At 36.8% G+C, this 20411-nt stretch overlaps 1 protein-coding gene across 6 annotated transcripts in view; it reads left to right on the top strand.

Annotated features, from left to right (window-relative positions):
• The window catches only part of PPP2R3A (protein phosphatase 2 regulatory subunit B''alpha), a 222791-nt gene that overhangs the window by 147006 nt on the left and 55374 nt on the right, over window positions 1–20411 (top strand). For all 6 annotated transcript variants that reach the window (XM_067737736.1, XM_067737738.1, XM_067737739.1 and 3 more), the window contains 2 exons: window positions 9043–9091; window positions 9549–9638. In XM_067737736.1, the coding sequence (XP_067593837.1) occupies window positions 9043–9091; window positions 9549–9638 (139 nt within the window). The remainder of the gene's footprint in view (window positions 1–9042; window positions 9092–9548; window positions 9639–20411) is intronic.

Genomic DNA, 20411 nt, shown 5'->3' with positions numbered 1-20411 from the left:
AGGGGATTAAGAGCGCTGCTTAAAGGAGCTCCAGAGACGGGCACAAGCCGCGGCTAAAAGCGCAGACCCCAGAGATGGGCATGAGACGCTAAGGCTGCTGCTGCCACTACCAAGAAGCCTGTGTGCGAACACAGGTCACTCTCCACACCTCCTTCTGGGGAGCCTGTGCAGCCCGCCACTGCCAGGGTCCCGGGATCCAGGGACAACTTCCCCAGGAGAACGCACGGCACGCCTCAGTTTGGGGCAATGTCCTGCCGGCCTCTGACACCGCAGGCTCGCCCAGCATCCACACCCCACCCTCCCCCCGGCCTGAGTGAGCCAGAGCCCCCGAATCAGCAACTCCTTTAACCCCGTCCTGTCTCAGCGAAGAACAGACACACTCTGGCAACCTACACGCCAAGGCAGGGCCAAATCCAAAGCTGAACCCCGGGAGCTGTGTGAACAAAGAAGAGAAAGGGAAATCTCTCCCAGCAGCCTCAGGAGCAGCGGATTAAATCTACACAATCAACTTGATGTACCCTGCATCTGTGGAATACCTGAATAGACAATGATTCATCCCAAATTGAGGAGGTGGACTTTGAGAGCAAGATTTATTATTTTTTCCCCTTTTCCTCTTTTTTTGAGTGTGTATGTGTATGCTTCTGTGTGAGATTTTGTCTGTATAGCTTTGCTTTCACCATTTGTCTTAGGTCCATTTTTTTTTTTTTACTATTTAAAAAATTTTTTTTCTTAATTGTTTTTTTATTTTAATAACTATATTTTATTTTACCTTACTTTATTTTCTTTTATGCTCTTTCTTTCTTTCTACTTTTTCTCCCTTTTATTCTGAGCCATGTGGATGAAAGGCTCTTGGTGCTGCAGCCAGGAGTCACTGCTGTGCCTCTGAGGTGGGAGAGCCAACTTCAGGACACTGGTCCACAAGAGACCTCCCAGCTCCATATAATATCAAATGGCGAAAATCTCCCAGAGATCTCCATCTCAGCACCAACACCCAGCTACACTCAACGACCATCAAGCTACAGTGCTGGAAACCCTATGCCAAACAACTAGCAAGACAGGAACACAACCCCAACCATTAGCAGAGAGGCTGCCTAAAATCATAATAAGTCCACAGACACCCCAAAACACACCACCAGACGTGGACCTGCCCACCAGGAAGACAAGATCCAGCCTCATTCACCAGAACACAGGCACTAGTCCCCTCCACCAGGAAGCCTACACAACCCACTGAACAAACTTTAGCCACTGGGGACACACACCAAACAGAACGGGAACTACGAACCTGCAGCCTGCAAAAAGGAGACCCCAAACACAGTAAGATAAGCAAAATGAGAAGACAGAAAAACACACAGCAGATGAAGGAGGAAGATAAAAACCCACCAGACCTAACAAATGAAGAGGAAATAGGCAGTCTACCTGAAAAAGAATTCAGAATAATGATAGTAAAGATGATCCAAAATCTTGGAAATAGAATAGAGAAAATGCAAGAAACATTTAACAAGGACCTAGAAGAACTAAAGATGAAACAAGCAATGATGAACAGCACAATAAATGAAATTAAAAATACTCTAGATGGGATCAATAGCAGAATAACTGAGGCAGAAGAACGGATAAGTGACCTGGAAGATAAACTAGTGGAAATAACTACTGCAGAGCACAATAAAGAAAAAAGAATGAAAAGAACTGAGGACAGTCTCAGAGACCTCTGGGACAACATTAAACACACCAACATTTGAATTATAGGGGTTCCAGAAGAAGAAGAGAAAAAGAAAGGGACTGAGAAAATATTTGAAGAGATTATAGTTGAAAACTTCCCTACTATGGGAAAGGAAATAGTTAATCAAGTCCAGAAAGCACAGAGTGTCCCATACAGGATAAATCCAAGGAGAAACACACCAAGACACATTTTGATCAAACTGTCAAAAATTGAATACAATGAAAACATATTAAAAGCACCAAGGGAAAAATAACAAATAACACACAAGAGAATCCCCATAAGGTTAACAGCTGATCTTTCAGCAGAAACTCTGCAAGCCAGAAGGGACTGGCAGGGCATATTTAAAGTGATGAAGGAGAAAAACCTACAACCAAGATTACTCTACCCAGCAAGGATCTCATTCAGATTTGATGGAGAAATTAAAACCTTTACAGACAAGCAAAAGCTGAGAGAGTTCAGCAACACCAAACCAGCTTTACAACAAATGCTAAAGGATCTTCTCTAGGCAAGAAACACAAGAGAAGGAAAAGACCTGTAATGACAAACACAAAACAATTTTAAAAATGGGAATAGGAACATACATGTTGATAATTACCTTAAATGTAAATGTATTAAATGTTCCCACCGAAAGACACAGACTGGCTGAATGGATACAAAAACAAGACCCATATATATGCTGTCTACAAGAGACCCACTTCAGACCTAGAGACACATACAGACAAAGTGAGGAGATGGAAAAAGATATTCCATGCAAATAGAAACCAAAAGAAACCTGGAGTACCAATTCTCATATCAGACAAAAGAGACTTTAAAATAAAGACAATTAGAAGAGACAAAGAAGGACACTACATAATTATCAAGGGATCAATCCAAGAAGAAGATAAAACAATTGTAAATATTTATGCACCTAACATAGGAGCAACTCAATACATAAGGCAAATACTAACAGCCATAAAAGGGGAAATCAACAGTAACACATTCATAGTAGGGGACTTTAACATCCCACTTTCACCAATGGACAGATCATCCAAAATGAAAATACATAAGGAAACACACGCTTTAACTGATACAGTAAAAAAGATGGACTTAATTGATATTTATAGGACATTCCATCCCAAAACAACAGAATACACATTTTTCTCAAGTGCTCATGGAACATTCTCCAGGATAGATCATATCTTGGGTCACAAATCAAGCCTTGGTAAATATAAGAAAATTGAAATTGTATCAAGTATCTTTTCTGACCACAACGCTATGAGACTAGATATCAATTACAGGAAAAGAGCTGTAAAAAATACAAACACTTGGAGGCTAAACAATACACTACTTAATAACGAAGTGATCACTGAAGAAATCAAAGAGGAAATCAAAAACCACCTAGAAACAAATGACAATGGAGACACGATGACCCAAAACCTATGGGATGCAGCAAAAGCAGTTCTAAGAGGGAAGTATATAGCAATACAATCCTACCTTAAGAAACAGGAAACATCTCGAATAAACAACCTAACCTTGCACCTAAAGCAATTAGAGAAAGAAGAACAAAAAACCCCAAAGTTAGCAGAAGGAAAAAAATCATAAAGATCAGATGAGAAATAAATGAAAAAGAAATGAAGGAAACTATAGCAAAGATCAATAAAACTAAAAGTGGTTCTTTGAGAAGATAAACAAAATTGATAAACCATTAGCCAGACTCATCAAGAAAAAAAGGGAGAAGACTCAAATCAATAGAATTAGAATTGGAAAAGGAGAAGTAACAACTGACACTGCAGAAATACAAAAGATCATGAGAGATTACTACAAGCAACTCTATGCCAATAAAATGGACAACCTGGAAGAAATGGACAAATTCTTAGAAATGCACAACCTGCCAAGACTGAATCAGGAAGAAATAGAAAATTAGAACAGGCCAATCACAAGCACTGAAATGGATACTGTGATTAAAAACCTTCCAACAAACAAAAGCCCAGGACCAGATGGCTTCACAGGTGAATTCTATCAAACATTTAGAGAAGAGCTAACACCTATCCTTCTCAAACTCTTCCAAAATATAGCAGAGGGAGGAACACTTCCAAACTCATTCTACGAGACCATCATCACCCTGATACCAAAACCAGACAAGGATGTCACAAAGAAAGAAAACTACAGGCCAATATCACTGATGAACATAGATGCAAAAATCCTCAACAAAATACTAGCAAACAGAATCCAACAGCACATTAAAAGCATCATACACCATGATCAAGTGGGGTTCATTCCAGGCATGCAAGGATTCTTAAATATATGCAAATCAATCAGTGTGATACACCATATTAACAAATTGAAGGAGAAAAACCATATGGTCATCTCAATAGATGCAGAGAAAGCTTTTGACAAAATTCAACACCCATTTATGATAAAAACCCTGCAGAAAGTAGGCATAGAGGGAACTTTCTTCAACATAATAAAGGCCATATATGAGAAACCCACAGCCAACATCGTCCTCAGTGCTGAAAACCTGAAAGCATTTCCACTAAGATCAGGAACAAGACAAGGTTGCCCACTCTCACCACTTTTATTCAACACAGTTTTGGAAGTTTTAGCCACAGCAATTAGAGAAGAAAAGGAAATAAGAGAATCCAAATCGGAAAAGAAGAAGTAAAGCTGTCACTGTTTGCAGATGACATGATACTGTACATAGAGAATCCTAAAGATGCTACCAGGAAACTACTAGAGCTAATCAATGAATTCGGTAGAGTAGCAGGATACAAAATTAATGCACAGAAATCTCTTGCATTCCTATACACTAATGATGAAAAATCTGAAAGTGTAATCAAGAAAACACTCCCATTTACCATTGCAACAAAAAGAATAAAATATCTAGGAATAAACCTACTTAAGGAGACAAAAGACCTGTATGCAGAAAATTATAAGACACTGATGAAAGAAATTAAGGATGGTACAAATAGATGGAGAGATATACCATGTTCTTGGATTGGAAGAATCAACATTGTGAAAATGACTCTACTACCCAAAGCAATCTACAGATTCAATGCAATCCCTATCAAACTCCCACTGGCATTTTTCACAGAACTAGAACAAAAAATTTCACAATTTGTATGGAAACACAAAAGACCCCGAATAACCAAAGCAATCTTGAGAACGAATAACAGAGCTGGAGGAATCAGGCTCCCTGACTTCAGACTATACTACAAAGCTACAGTAATCAAAACAGTATGGCACTGGCACAAAAACAGAAATACAGATCAATGGAACAGGATAGAAAGTCCAGAGATAAACCCACGCACATATGGTCACCTTATCTTTGATAAAGGAGGCAGGAATGTACAGTGGAGAAAGGACAGCCTCTTCAGTAAGTGGTGCTGGGAAAATTGGACAGGTACATGTAAAAGTATGATATCAGATCACTCCCTAACACCATATACAAAAATAAGCTCAAAATGGATTAAAGACCTAAATGTAACGCCAGAAACTATCAAACTCTTAGAGGAAAATATAGGCAGAACACTCTACGACATAAATCACAGCAAGATCCTTTTTGACCCACCTCCTAGGGAAATAGGAATAAAAACAAAAATAAACAAATGGGACCTAATGAAGCTTCAAAGCTTTTGCACAGCAAAGGAAACCATAAACAAGACCAAAAGACAATCCTCAGAATGGGAGAAAATATTTGCAAATGAAGCAACTGACAAAGGATTAATCTCCAAAATTTACAGCCAGCTCATGCAGCTCAATAACAAAAAAACAAACAACCCAATCCAAAAATGGGCAGAAGACCTAAATAGACATTTCTCCAAAGAAGATATACAGACTGCCAACAAACACATGGAAGAATGCTCAACATCATTAATCATTAGAGAAATGCAAATCAAAACTACAGTGAGATATTATCTCACACCAGTCAGAATGGCCATCATCAAAAAATCTAGAAACAATAAATGCTGGAGACGGTGTGGAGAAAAGGGAACACTCTTGCACTGCTGCTGGGAATGTGAATTGGTACAGCCACTATGGAGAACAGTATGGAGGTTCCTTAAAAAACTACAAATAGAACTACCATATGACCCAGCAATCCCACTACTGGGCATATACCCTGAGAAAACTATAATTCAAAAAGAGTCATGTACCAAAATATTCATTGCAACTCTATTTACAATAGCTAGGAGATGGAAACAACCTAAGTGTCCATCTTTGGATGAATGGATAAAGAAGATGTGGCACTTATATACAATGGAATATTACTCAGCCATAAAAATAAATGAAATTGAGGTATTTGTAATGAGGTGGATGGACCTAGAGTCTGTCATACAGAGTGAAGTAAGTCAGAAAAAGAAAGACAAATACCGTATGCTAACACATATATATGGAATTTAAGAAAAAAAAATGTCATGAAGAACCTAGGGGTAAGACAGCAATAAAGACACAGACCTACTAGAGAATGGACTTGAGGACATGGGCAGGGGGAAGGGTAGGCTGTGACAAAGTGAGAGAGTGTCATGGACATATATATACACTACCAAACGTAAAATAGATAGCTAGTGGGAAGCAGCCGCATAGCACAGGGAGATCAGCTCGGTGCTTTGTGACCACCTAGAGGGGTGGGATAGGGAGGGTGGGAGGGAGGGAGACGCAAGAGGGAAGAGATATGGGAACATATGTATAGCTGATTCACTTTGTTATAAAGCAGAAACTAACACACCATTGTAAAGCAATTATACTCCAAGAAAGATGTAAAAAAAAAAAAAATGACCCTAATTGACAATGCATCTGATCACCCAAGAGCTCTGATGGAGATGTACAATGAGATTAATGTTGTTTACATGCCTGCTGACACAACATCCATTCTGTAGCCCATGGATCAAAGAGTAGTTTCAACTTTCAAGTCTTATTCAAGAAATACGTTTCATAAGACTATAGCTACCATAGGTAATGATTCCTTTGATGGATCTGGGCAAAGTCCACTGAAAACGTACTGTAAAGGATCACCATTCTAGATGCCGTTAAGAACATTCATGATTCATGTGAAGAGGTCAAAATATCAACATGAACAGGAGTTTGGAAGAAGTTGATTCCAGTCCTCATGGATGTCTTTGAGGGGTTCAAGATTTCAGTGGAGGAAGTAACTGCAGATGTGGTAGAAACAGAGAGAGAACTAGAATTAGAAGAGGAGCCTGAAGATGTGACTGACTTGCTGCAAATCTCATGATAAAACTAACAGATGAGGAGTTGCTGCTGATGGATGAGCAAAGAGAGCAGTTTCTGGAGATGGAATCTACTCCTAGTAAAGATGCTGTGAAGATTGTTGAAATGACAACAAAGGACTTAGAATATTATATAAACTTAGTTGATAAAGCAGCAGCAAGTTTTGAGAGGATTGTCTCCTATTTTGAAAGAACTTCTGCTGTGGATAAAATACTATCAAACAGCACTGCATGTAACAGAGAAATCATTTGCGAAAGGACAAGTCGATCTATGTGGCAGATTTCATTGTCGTCTTATTTTAAGAAATTGCCACAGTCACCCCAGCCTTCGGCAGCCAGCACCCTGATCAGTCAGCAGCCATCGACATTGAGGCAAGACCCTCCGCCAGCAAAGAGATTACAGTTTGCTGAAGGCTCAGATGATGGTTAGCATTTTTTAGCAATAAAGTATTTTTAATTAAGTTATGTGTATTGATTTTTTAAGACATAATGCTGTTGCACACTTAATAGACTATAGTATAGAATAAACATAACTCATATGCAGTGGGAAACCAAAAAATTCATGTGACTAACTTTATTGTGACATTCACTTTATTGAGGTGGCCTGGAACTGAACCCACAATATCTCTGAGGTATGCCTATAGTCATACCTTCCTGTTACAAGAATAGCATAAAGATGGAGATATTTATAGGGGTGTCAGGCCAACCTTGTTAGCTATGCACCTTCTAATTACCAGTGGCCAGATCATCTGTATAACGTGAGCTAGTCTCCAGAGGTCATACAAAACCTGTGGGCTCTAAAGCGCCTTCTCTGGCTGGCATAACCAAGTTCTCATTAAGCCCTAAAATATTGTATATACACATACAGTAACTCATTAGAGGCATGTTAAAGGAATGAAGTCCAGAAAAGCAGGCATCTAGGCCTGCATAATGCAGGAGCCACTGAAACTCTGTGTAATTGCCCACCCACTAATCTGTCCTTAATAGGACAACATGATCTTAAGTTTTAGGAGCTTAAACTTTCCAACTCTAAAGAAACATGTTCAAAAAGACTTTAGCTTCAGAATTAAATACCATTGCCTTTCCTATATAGCCCTCTTCTGTTCTATTTCCTCTTATTTTCAAATTATTAACCCCATAAACCAGTGCTCAACAAACTCTAGGGGGCCCTTATTCAACATTTGGTATGTGGCCAGGAATGGCAGTTCTGACACTCATATTCTCAGCATTCTTCAACCAAATTAATTAACCTTTATGTTGACTGTACCTAACGCTGTGCAGAAGAGTTAGAGCTGGTAGCTGTTAACTCTAATGATACCAACACTGGTTCTGAAGTTTTAGTGTGCATGCCATTGCCTGGGGCACTTGTTAAAAAGAACAGATTCCTATCCTCACTACATCCCTAGGTCTGAGATCCACTGTTATCTCCCTTTTTTTAACTAATGATTTTGGTTACTTTGAACTCACAATGAGGTATGCTGATATAGATTACCTAGGATCTATCATCAAAAGCAACATACTATCTTAAGATATAATCATCCCTCTGAATAAAACTTACTGATGGAATTTATTTAAAAATTGTATGTTATATCATGTTATATCCTGGATTTTTATAGGATGAGAATATAAGAAAAGTATTTGTGGTATGTTTTAGTATCTTTTATAAAATTCTACCTGAAAAACGGTTCTCCGTTGTTTTACTCAAATTCCCCAACAATCAGTTCCCCCCCTTGGATTTAATGCTAGGATAAAATCTGTCTTGTTTTAGGGGAAAAGTTGTCTGGTCTCATTAGATAACAAGATCAATACAAATTTTGTACATTTTTGTCTTAGTTCTCAGGATATTCGGAACCAATTCGATGCTCAACTATATTAATATATCCCACCTGTCAGGCACATCCATTTGCCTGTTCTTTTTTAAATGATTGATTGATTGACAGAGTAAGCCATCTCAAATTCCTGCTTTCAAGAAGTATGTTATACATAAGTAAAAATTTACTCATATTCTCATCATGGAAGATTATTAAGTTTTAGCTTGTGGCTACTTGAAAATAAATTTGCCAAAAATATTGCCTTTTGGAGCATGTTTTAACTAGCTTTGTACTTTTTATTTACATTTAGCTTCATCAAACAGGATTATTGAAAGGATATTCTCTGGGGCAGTAACAAGGTAAGAAAAAGCATCTGAGTTTTAAAATGAACTACAAGTAATGCTTAACAATGTCATTTTAGCAAGGCTTCCTGCATAATTTGTCAGTGCTGTAGGTCAGATAATACCCTACAAAACATGCAGTTGTGGCTTCATACAAGATGGCGGTAATTCTTTAATACATGGGCATTAGTCCTTTATCTAAATACAGGTAAAAGTATTTAACCTGCTGATTATTTGTATTCAAATTAGAAACCAGATTTCTTTCTTCATATCTACAAATACTTTCTGATTTCATCCTCTAGGCATTTGAAAATAAGATAGGCAATGCAAGGGGTTGCCCTTTGTGAGGTTTCCAGCATTCTATTTTTTTTAACTTAATTTCCAAAGAAATGTTACTTTATTTCTTAGTCTCTCATAGTACTAAATTTATCTGAGTAATTGCTCAGGAAACTTTATAACCATGTGTTTTCTTCAGGGGAAAAACAGTACAGAAAGAGGGAAGAATGAGCTATGCAGATTTTGTTTGGTTTTTGATTTCTGAGGAAGACAAAAGGAACCCCACCAGGTATGACTTCTGAGTTTCCTTTGCCAAGATTTTAAACCCATGAGCAAAGCTTGAAAAATTCATGGTGTATACGAGTGAGTGCCAGCTCAACTAGGGGTGCCAAGATGGGTTTGACTTAGTCTCTGCCCTCAGACTGAATGTAACCACAGTGTATCAAGAGAAGTGCTCTTACCCCTGGAAACAAAGGTGAAGTGACATGTGAGCTGGCCCTGAAGGATATTAAGCATTTATATGGAATATGGGAATAGATGCTGTGGATTTTAGTTGTTTCATGATATTCCTTGTTCAGTAGTAAATTGGACAGGAAAGAAGAGCAAACTGTGGATGACTAGTATATGAGAACATGCCCTCATTCTCCCAGTTAGAATCATCTCTCCCTTTGCTTGGCATACCTTGATTTGTCGCTGTGAGTTTATCCATCTGTTTCTTACACCTCTGTAACACTGTGTTACACAAGCTAGAAACAAGAAGAAAAGAGGGACATAGATTTTTGTGTCCCTCTCTTCTTTTTATTCCTAGCTTGTGTAACACAGTGTCCTGCACATAGCTTCTGCTCAGTACCAAGGGAGGGAGAGTCTGCAGTCCCTGATGCTGCCTGCTGGTATTACTGACTCAGCTGTCTGCATGTTAGTTCAAAAAGTTATCTAAATGTTGGATATATGGTTTTTGGAAATCATTGAAATGGAAATAAAACTAATTTATTTCATGGCCAGCATGTTGTCCATTTCAAAGATAGTAATTTGTTGTTCATGTAGACAACTTAGAAAACATGGCTAAAGCAGAAGAAAATAAATTTTAATACTAATAATTCTAACACTCAGAAAAAGACACTTAAAAATTGGTATGTGTTGTACAGTCTTTTTCATATAAACTTTTACATTCTCTTTGGACATGTAGGTTAATTAATTCCATAGGATTAGATTTAATCCTTTGGAATGTTATCTCCTAATATCCTCTAGTAGTTTTAGCTAAATAGTTGTAACATCCACTATATTTTTCCTTAAAATAAATTCCGCAGGAAAGGAATTGCTAGGTTAAAGGATGTAGACATTTTTAAGAGCATTTATAAAAGTATTAAATTGATTTTCAGAAGAACTATCATTTTATACCTTTATCAACAAAGTATTGAGCATATTTTCTATAACCCTTATTCACACTGGGTATCTTCCTCTTAAAAATATTTTCAAATTTGATAAGTAAAGAATTCAGTATTATCTTTTTTGCATTTCTTTGATTGCTAGTGAGGCTGAATTTTTTTTAAGACATACTGAATTTTTTTTTTGGCTGCTTTGGGTCTTCGTTGCTGCATGTGGGCTTTCTAGTTGTGGCGAGCGGGGACTACTCTTTGTTGCACTGTGCGGGCTTCTCATTGTGACAGCTTCTCTTGTTGCGGAGCACGGGCTCTAGGCACGTGGGCTTCAGTAGTTACAGCATGCAGGCTCAGTAGTTGCAGCATGCAGGCTTCAGTAGTTGCGGCGCACGGGCCCTAGAGTGTGCGGGCTTCAGTAGTTGCAGCACACAGGCTCTAGGGCATGCAGGCTTCAGTAGTTGTGGTGCACAGGCTCAGTAGTTATGACACACAGGCTTAGTTGCTCTAAGCAACATGGGATTTTCCCAGACCAGGGATTGAACCCATGTTCCCTGCATTAGCAGCAGGATTCTTAACCACTGTGCCACCAGGGAAGTCCCGAAGCTGAATTTTTTTCATACATTTTTGGCCATTTTTATTTCATCTTAGGTGACTTGCCTTTTCATGTTTTTTGCTCATTTCTGCTGGATTAATTTTTTAAGTTTATCATTTTATCACAAATATACATCAAGTATTAAAAATTTTAAAATACATACATTCAGAAACCTTAATATAAAATTCATTCATAATTCTTTACTCCATAGTTAACATTTAGGTATATGTCCTCCTACCTCCTCCTCCTCCTCCCTCCTCGTTCCCCTCCATCCCCTCCTTTCACTCGTCCTCCTCTCTTTCTCTCTGCACCAAGTGAGAAATCATTGTATCATTTAGTGTACAGTTCTGTGATACACTTCTTCATGTAAGAGTATATTTCTATGCCAGTAAGTGTGCATGTTTATAATTTACCATTAATCCATTATTTCGAATGTTTAGATGTTCTTTTTAAATTTATTTTATTTATTTATTTTTGGCTGCTTTGGGTCTTCATTGCTGCATCGGGCTTTCTCTAGCTGCAGCGAGCAGGGGCTACTCTTCATTGCAGTGTGCGAGCTTCTCATTGTGGTGGCTTCTCTTGTTGTGGAGCATGGGCTCTAGGTGCCTGGGCCTCAGTAATTGTGGCACATGGGCCCAGTTGCTCCGCGGCATGTGGGATCTTCCCGGACCAGGGCTCGAACCCATGTCCCCTGCATCGGCAGGTGGATTCTTAACCACTGCACCACCAGGGAAGCCCTAGATGGTTTTAATTACCTAAATTTCCGAAGATTTGAAGGCTGTGCATCTTTCCGTTTCTTGCCTTTTTGGTGTTCTGTTAACGCTCTCAATTTCAATCTTTTATCTTTCATGTTTACTTAATTATGAAAAAGCTTTCCTCAAATAGTTCCCATCTTTTCCTCCTATTATCCCATAGGAACAAATGATATAAATGATAATAAAGAAACTTTATATAACAAACATGAATATATACTTGTTCGCCTTTCTTCTATCAGCTTCTTTAAAAAACATAAATTATATACTATAATAATTAGGACAATATATTATTGGGTTTGTAGTATATAGAGATGTGATATACATAACAATAGCATAAAAAAGAGGGATGAGGGAATAGTTATATAGGAGTACCGTTTCAGTATCTCACAGGAATTAAGTATAAATCTGAAGTAATTCTAAGAAGTTAAAATGTATATGGTAAGCCCTAGAGCAACCAGCAGAAAATTAACTCAAAAATACATAGTAAAAAAAAAATCATTAAAAGAGTTAAGTGTCCCACTTAGAAAATATTCAGTTAACTGTAAAAGAAAGCAATAAAGGAAAAATAGAGGAAAAACTCCAAGACACATAAAAAACAAAAAGTAAAATGGCAGACATAAGTCCAACTATAACAATGATAACATTAAATGTGAATGGATTAATCGTTTCATCAAAACGCAGATTTTCAGACTGGATAAAAAAAAAACACGTTTTCTGGATACAATTCTGTGCTGTCTATATGAGACACAGATTAGATTTAAAGATACAAGGGGGGAAAAAAAGGAAAAGGAAGGATCAAGATATGCCATGCAAACAACAATCATAAGAAACCTGGAGTGGCTGTATAAATATCAGAGGACATAGACTTCAAAACAAAAACTGTTACTAGAGACAAGGACATTCTATTTCATAAAAGGGTCAATCCAACAGAAAGACATTAAAATTATAAACATATATGCATGTAACAACACAGAACCCTAAAAACATGAAACAAAAACTGACAGAATTGCAAGGAGAAGTAAATAATTCAACAATATTTGGAGACTTCAGCACCCCACTTTCAGTGATGGACAGTCAGGAAGAAGATCAACAAGGAAATAAAAGTCATGAACAATACTATAAACAAAACTATAAATCAACTGGACCTAACACATATCTATAGAACTCCCCACCTAAGAACAGCTGAATATATCAATATATTCTTCTCAAGCATATAGAACATTCTCCAAGATAGAGTATGTGGTAGGCCATATAATAGCCTCAAAAAATATAAAAAGTGAAATTACACAAATTATGTTCTCTGACCACAATGGAATAAAATTAACAGACAGAAACTTGAGGATTCACAAATATGCAGAAACAACGCACTGCTTGAATAACCAATGGATCAAAGAAGCATACCTAAAGGAAATTAGGAAATAATTTGAAATGAATGAAAATGAAGGAACAACATACCAAAACTTTAAGATAAGCAAAAAGGAAAACATAGTATACCAAGACTTATGGGATGAAGCTGTAAATCCATCTATTGAAAAAGAAAAAATGTCTTAAATCAATAACCTAACCTTCCACTTTTAGACGCTGGGAAACAAGAGCAAATGAAGTATAGCAAACAGGAAAAAAAAAGATTAAAATTGATAAATGAGAGAATAAGAAAACAGTAGAGAAAGTCAATGGAGCCAAAAGTCAGTTCTTTTGAAAATATCAGTAATGTTGATAAGGCTTTAGCTATACTGATCAAGAAAAAAAGAGAACATACAAATTATTAAGGTCAGAATTAAGAGGGAACATGACTACTGACCATAAAGGAATGAAAAGGATTATAGTATATATATAGTATATATAACAACTTTATGCTAACAAATTAGGTAGCAGACAAAATGAACAAATTCCTAGAGAGAGCCAAACTACTAAACTGGTTCAAGAAGAAATTAAAAATCTGAATAAGAAAAACAGTCCTGGGCTGAGGTAGCTTCACTAAAGGATGCTACCAAACACTTTTAAAAAATAACAGTTTTTTTACAAACTCTTTGAAAAAATGAAAGAGGAAGGAACACTTCCAAATTCATTTTATAAGGCCAGTGTTACCCAGATACCAAAACCAGACAAAACATTACAAGAAAACTGTAAACCACTATCCTTTATGAATATAGATACAAAAATACTCAACAAAATTAGGAAACTTAATCTAGCAAAATATGAAAAAGATTATATACCATGATTAAGTGAGACTTATCCCAAAAATGCAAGGTTAGTTTACCATCTAAAAACCAAGCAATGTAACACATCATATTAATAGAACAAAGGATAAAAACCACATGATTGGCCCAGTAGTCTCAGCAAAAGCAGTTGAAAAAGTTCAACATTGCTTCATGATTTAAAAAAAAACAAAAAAAACCAACACAGATTAAACATGGACAGGAATTTCCTTGACCAGATAAAGCATATCTATGAAAAACCTACAGCTAACAACTAGTTAATGGTGAAAGTTTGAATGCTATTTTCCAAAGATCAGGAAAAAGACAAGGTTGTCTGCTCTATTCAACATTGGATCCTAGACAGGATTATCAGGCAAGAAAATGAAATAAAAAGCATACAAATTGGAAAGGAAGAAGGAAAATTATTTTTTAATGTAACTTTTAAAATTTATTAATTTATTTCTTTTTGGCTGTGTTGGGTCTTCATTGCTGTGTGCAGGCTTTCTCTAGTTGTGGTGAGCGGGGGCTAGTCTTTGTTGCGGCGTGCAAGCTTCTCATTGCAGAGCACGGGCTGTAGGCTTCTGAGCTTCAGTAGTTGTGGCACAAGGCTCAGTAGTTGTGGCTTGCGGGCTCTAGAGCGCAGACTCAGTAGTTGTGACACACGGGCTTAGTTGCTCCACAGCATGTAGGATCTTCCTGGTCCAGCGCTCGAACCTGTGTCCCCTGTGTTGGCAGGCGGATTCTTAACCACTGCGCCACCAGGGAAGTCCCCAAAACTATCAATTTAAATATGATATTATATACAGGAAATCCTAAGAAATCAACCAAGAAACTGTTAGAACTTAATAAAGGTTAATTTCAATTTACAAAATCAGTTTACAAGATTGATAAAATACATACTATCAGTTTACAAAAATCAATTGTTTCTGTGCATGAAAAATCCAAAAATGAAATTAAGAAAATAATTCCATTTATAATAGCAGCAAAAAGAATAAAATACCTAGGAATAAATTTAACAAAAGAAGCATAAAACTTACACCGTGAGAACTATAAAATATTGTTGAAAGAAACTAAGGAAGATCTAAATGAAACAAAGATATCCCATGTTCATGGATCAGAAGGCTTAATATTGTCAGCATGGCAGTTACTCCCCAAACTGATCTGTAGATTCAAAGCAATTCCTAACAAAATCTCAGCTACTTTTTTGTTGTTGTTTTTGCAATAATGGAAAAACTGAATCTTGAATTCATATGAAAAAACAAAAGGATCAGGGTAACCAAAACAATCTTGAAAAAGAATAAGATTATAGGACTCATACTTTGATTTCAAAATATACAAAGCTGAAGGAAAGACCATGTAATACTAGCAATAAAGACAGACATACAGACAAATGGAATTGAATTAGGAGTCCAGAAGTAAATCCTCACATTTATGGTAACTGATTTTCAACAAGGATCTTAAGTCACAATTCAATGGGGGGAAAAACGTCTTGTAACAAGTGGTGCTGGACACTGGATATCTACATGCAAAAGAATGAATTTGGACCCCTACCTCATGTTATACAAAAACATTAGCTCAAATGGATCACAGACCTAAATGTAAGAGCTAAAACTATAAAACCTTTCAGAAGAAAGTATAGGAGTAAATTTTCATGACCTTGGTTAGATGCAGTTTCTTGGATGACACCAAAACCACAAACAACAGAAGAAAAAAATGAATGAATTGGACTTCATCAAAATTTTAAAAATTTATGCTTCAAAAAACAACATCAAGAACATAAAGGATAACCCACAGCATGGGAGAAAATATTTTTAGATGATATATCTGATACATAACTTGTATCTAGAATATATAAATAACAAACTCAATAATAAAAAGACAGATTACTCAATTTTAAAATGAGCAAAGGATCTGAATAGACATTTCTCCAAAGAAGATACCTATACAGCCAATAAGCACATAACAAGATTCTTGATATCACTGTCATCAAAGAAATGCAAATCAAAACCACAGTGAGATACCACTTTACACCCACTGGGATAGCTATGAATTAAAAGTCAGATAATAAACAAGTGTTGGCAAAGATGTGGAGAAATGGCAACCCTCATACACTGCTATTGGGAATGTAAAATGCAGCAGCCGCTATGGAAAACACTGACAGTTCCTCAAATGGTTATAGTGTTACCATATGACCCAGAAATTCCACTGCTAGGAATATACCCGAGAGAAATGAAAACATATCCACACAAAAACTTGTACACCCATACAAGTTTCATAGCATCACTATTTTCAGAGAGAGGGGGAAGATGGCAGAAGAGTAAGACACGGAGATCACCTTCCTCCCCACAGACACACAAGAAATACATCTACACGTGGAACAACTCCTACAGAACACCCACTGAACGCTGGCAGAAGACCTCAGACCTCCCGAAAGGCAAGAAACTCCCCACATACCTGGGTAGGACAAAAGAAAAAAGAATAAACAGAGACAAAAGGATAGGGACGGGACCTGCACTATTTTCAGTAGCCAAAATATGGGAACACCCAAATGTCTATCAATTAATAAATGGAAAAACAAACGTGATATATCCATATAATCTAATATTCAGCAATAAAAAAATATGAAGTACTACATACTATAACAGTTGAATCTTAAAAACATTATGCAGATTAAAAGACATCAACCACAAAAGACTACATATTGTATGAATACATTTATATGAGTTGTCCAAAATAGGTAAATCTATAGATACAGAAGGTATGTTAGTAGTTGCCCAGGCCATGAGGGACGTGGAGAGGCAGGGGTGGGGCAGGGAATGATGTATAAGTGCTACTAGGTATGGAGCTTCTTTTTTGGATGTGATAAAAGTTAATTGTGGTGATGGTTATACAACTCTGTGGATATACTAAAAAGCATCTGACTATACATTTTAGATGGATGAATTGTATGATATGTGAAATATATCTCAATAAAGCTGTTTAAAAAGAAGAGTTGAGATAATACAAAGTATATTCTCTGACCATAATGGAATTAATGTAAAGATCAATAAGAGAAGGATGACTGGAAATTAAACAACACAATTCTAAATAATCCTTGGGTCCAAAAGAATTTTTCAAGAGAAATTAGATATTCAAAAGATAAAGGAATACTATGAATGACATACACACACATGTAAATGTGGTGACTTAAATGAAATGGACCAATTCCATTAAAGTCACAAGTTAACAAAAGTTGTCCAAGGAGAAATACATAACCTTAATAGTCTTGTATCTATTAAAGAAAATTGAATTCATAGTTTAAAACTTTCTGAAAAAGAAATCTCTCAGCCCAGATAATTTCACTACTGTATTCTTCCAAACATCTGAAGAAGAAATATCAAATTCTGTACTACTTCTTCCAGAAAATACAAAAGGAGGGAACAATTTCCAGCTTATTTTATGAAACCAGCATTACCTTGATACCAAAACCAGACAGACACATACAAGAAAATAAAACTACAGACCAACATCCCTCATGAAGATAGACCCAAAAATCATTAACAGAATACTAGCAAGTGAAAGCTCAACTTCTCAACCTCTCAGGCCCGGCCCCTCTTCCAAAATCAGCAGATGCCCCAAGGGAAAGATGGTCACAAATGCTAGGCTCCTCCTTTCTGGATTTCCTTCTACATCTGGACACCATAGTTCTTCACTGCCCTGTTAATAGTCCAGTGCCTTCAAAAAGGATTTTTACTGCAGATTTTCTCAGTGGGAGGGTTAATCCAAAACACTTAGTTCATCATTACCAGAAGCAGAACCCTTCAGATCAACTTTTCATATCTCGAGATACATAACTGGATCTTTACTTATAGAAATATTGCCAAAAGAGGTTTTTAAGTCAAAAGCTTTCTTTTCTGCCTTGCATGTTGCCTTTCTCCTACCTAACAGCTAACATGTTGCTGAGGCCTTATTCTTTGCCAGGTAACAACTGTTTCATATGTGATGGCTTGTTTAATCTTCATATCACTATGAGTTTAGGTGTCAGTGTTCCCATTTACAGTTGAGGAAACAGACGCTCTGAGAGATTGTACATCTACAAAGTGACCTAGCTTGGATTCAAGTCCAGGTCTGTATCACTCCAAATTCTGGACTGTTTATCACTATAAGGTATGGCCTATCATGTGAGACAGCATGTTGCATGTCTGTCTTCTTACCAGCTAGGCTATGGAATCCCTAAAAGAGCATTCTCTTGGTGTCCTGAAATTCCTTATTGCTTAAGAGACTCAAAATTAGGCATTGGCCTAATTTGTCTCCTTGGCTTCTACAGGCACTTACTAGGCACCCAGAGTATTTGTTCTCAGTGCTTCACATTATCTTACAAAAGCAGAATGTGATCAGAAGACAGTTAAACCTCACTGTTGTAAAGTAATGAAGAAAATATCTATACATCAAAATCAAACACTTATTTAAAACGTAGTAGAAATCAGATTTGTGGCTTACGAATGACATGGGTAGAAAAAAATGTATTTCATGAAAGAAGTAATATACTCACTGAAGTGTGATAAGTGCTGTGTAAAATACTACGTAAAAAATTGTGATCTTGAGTCTTTCCTGTGCCTGGTTCTGTCAGGGTTAGATATGGAAAGTGTCTTTGGATAGATTATTTTTTGTGGACAGGCTTTTGCAACCAACCCTCTTTTGGTATGTCCTTTAACCACCCCTCTGGTCTGGCTGTTTATCACGTTCTGCTTCTGCCTTGGTCTTCTGACTAGGTGTCCTCTCCAGCAACTATCTCATGCATCTTTATGTCTGAGGACACTAGGCCAGTGCCCTTGAAGGTAGTAGGTGCTAAAATATGTATACTGAATATGCAAAGGAATATACATTTAGTTAATCCCTAAGTAATAACGAAGTTCCCCGTAACTTGTTTCTGCAATAGCTTATAGGAGTTTATATCAGGAATAAGACATTTCTGGTCCAGAAGTTAATTTCATTCAGCCTGAGAACAAGGCCAAAAGGTAATCTTGTTTATGTCTATAATTGTACAAATACAATCTTTAATGAATATAATTATGCTTTAAAACCAAAAATTGGTGGCAAATATAGCAAAAATTTAACAGTGGTTCTCTCTGGGTAGTTACTCCTTTTGTGTGCTTTTCTGTTTTCCAGTTTTCTTGCAATGAATAGTCATTACTTCTAGACCTAAGAAAATATTACCTTTGTTAAAAAGAACAGAGGAAAGAAAAGAAATTAAATCTGCATTGGAAAAAACTTTAGAGAGTATCTATTATTTTCAATAAGAAAATTCCCTCTGAACATGTCCTATAAGTATTCAACCATCCAGTAGCCCCTGCTTCTAAACTTCCGGGGACAAATAGCTATCTACTGAGGTATATTATTTTATTTTGCCAGCTCTGAGCCTTAAAACGTTTTCTCTTCTTTGTGCATTGATCCTTTTTATGCTCTCTAATACTCACAGAATTACATCAGATTCATCTACCACACGATATTCTTCAAAACATTATATTTAAAGGCAGCTCTTATGTGACTTTGGCAAATATTGAGGCAGTTTGTCTCTTTCTTTGTGTTCTAGCTTTGATTCTCTTTTATGAGCTATTACAAAGAACTGAAGTATATGCTTTAGCTTTATTTATTTTATAGACTCTTTTATCTTAGTTCTTAATTGAAAATGCAACTGACTTTAGTTTATATTTCTTAGTAAAGTAAGTTGCCTTTCACTAAAGTCCTATTAGATAATTGCCAAAATCAAGAGGTACTTCCTTCCTATTGTCCTAATTTCTATTATCCTAAGATACGTAAGAAGGAATTTCAAGACACCAAGAGGCCTTAAAGACCACAGGACAGTCTACTGCTTCTTTCTGTACTATTCAAAACATTATTACTTAAAAAGTAATGATAAAGTGGCAAAAGAGCCACATATTACCACATTTATTGTAGCCCTCTGCTCATGAAGTCTGTGTCCTCAAGGTTTTTCTCACAATCAAGATATCAGGTCTGTCTCCTCAAGGTTTTTCACAAATCATGAAATCATGTTTCAAAGTGGGACAATATTAAAACCCTGAGAGTAGATGTGATATGACAGCCAAACTCTGCTACCTCATGTTCATTGGCTCCAGTGAATGTCTCCTCTGTTCTTTG

This window comes from Pseudorca crassidens, chromosome 5 (genome assembly GCF_039906515.1).
Source record: "Pseudorca crassidens isolate mPseCra1 chromosome 5, mPseCra1.hap1, whole genome shotgun sequence".
In the NCBI taxonomy this organism is placed as follows: domain Eukaryota; kingdom Metazoa; phylum Chordata; class Mammalia; order Artiodactyla; family Delphinidae; genus Pseudorca; species Pseudorca crassidens.
This window is presented reverse-complemented; position numbering and strand designations above follow the sequence as displayed.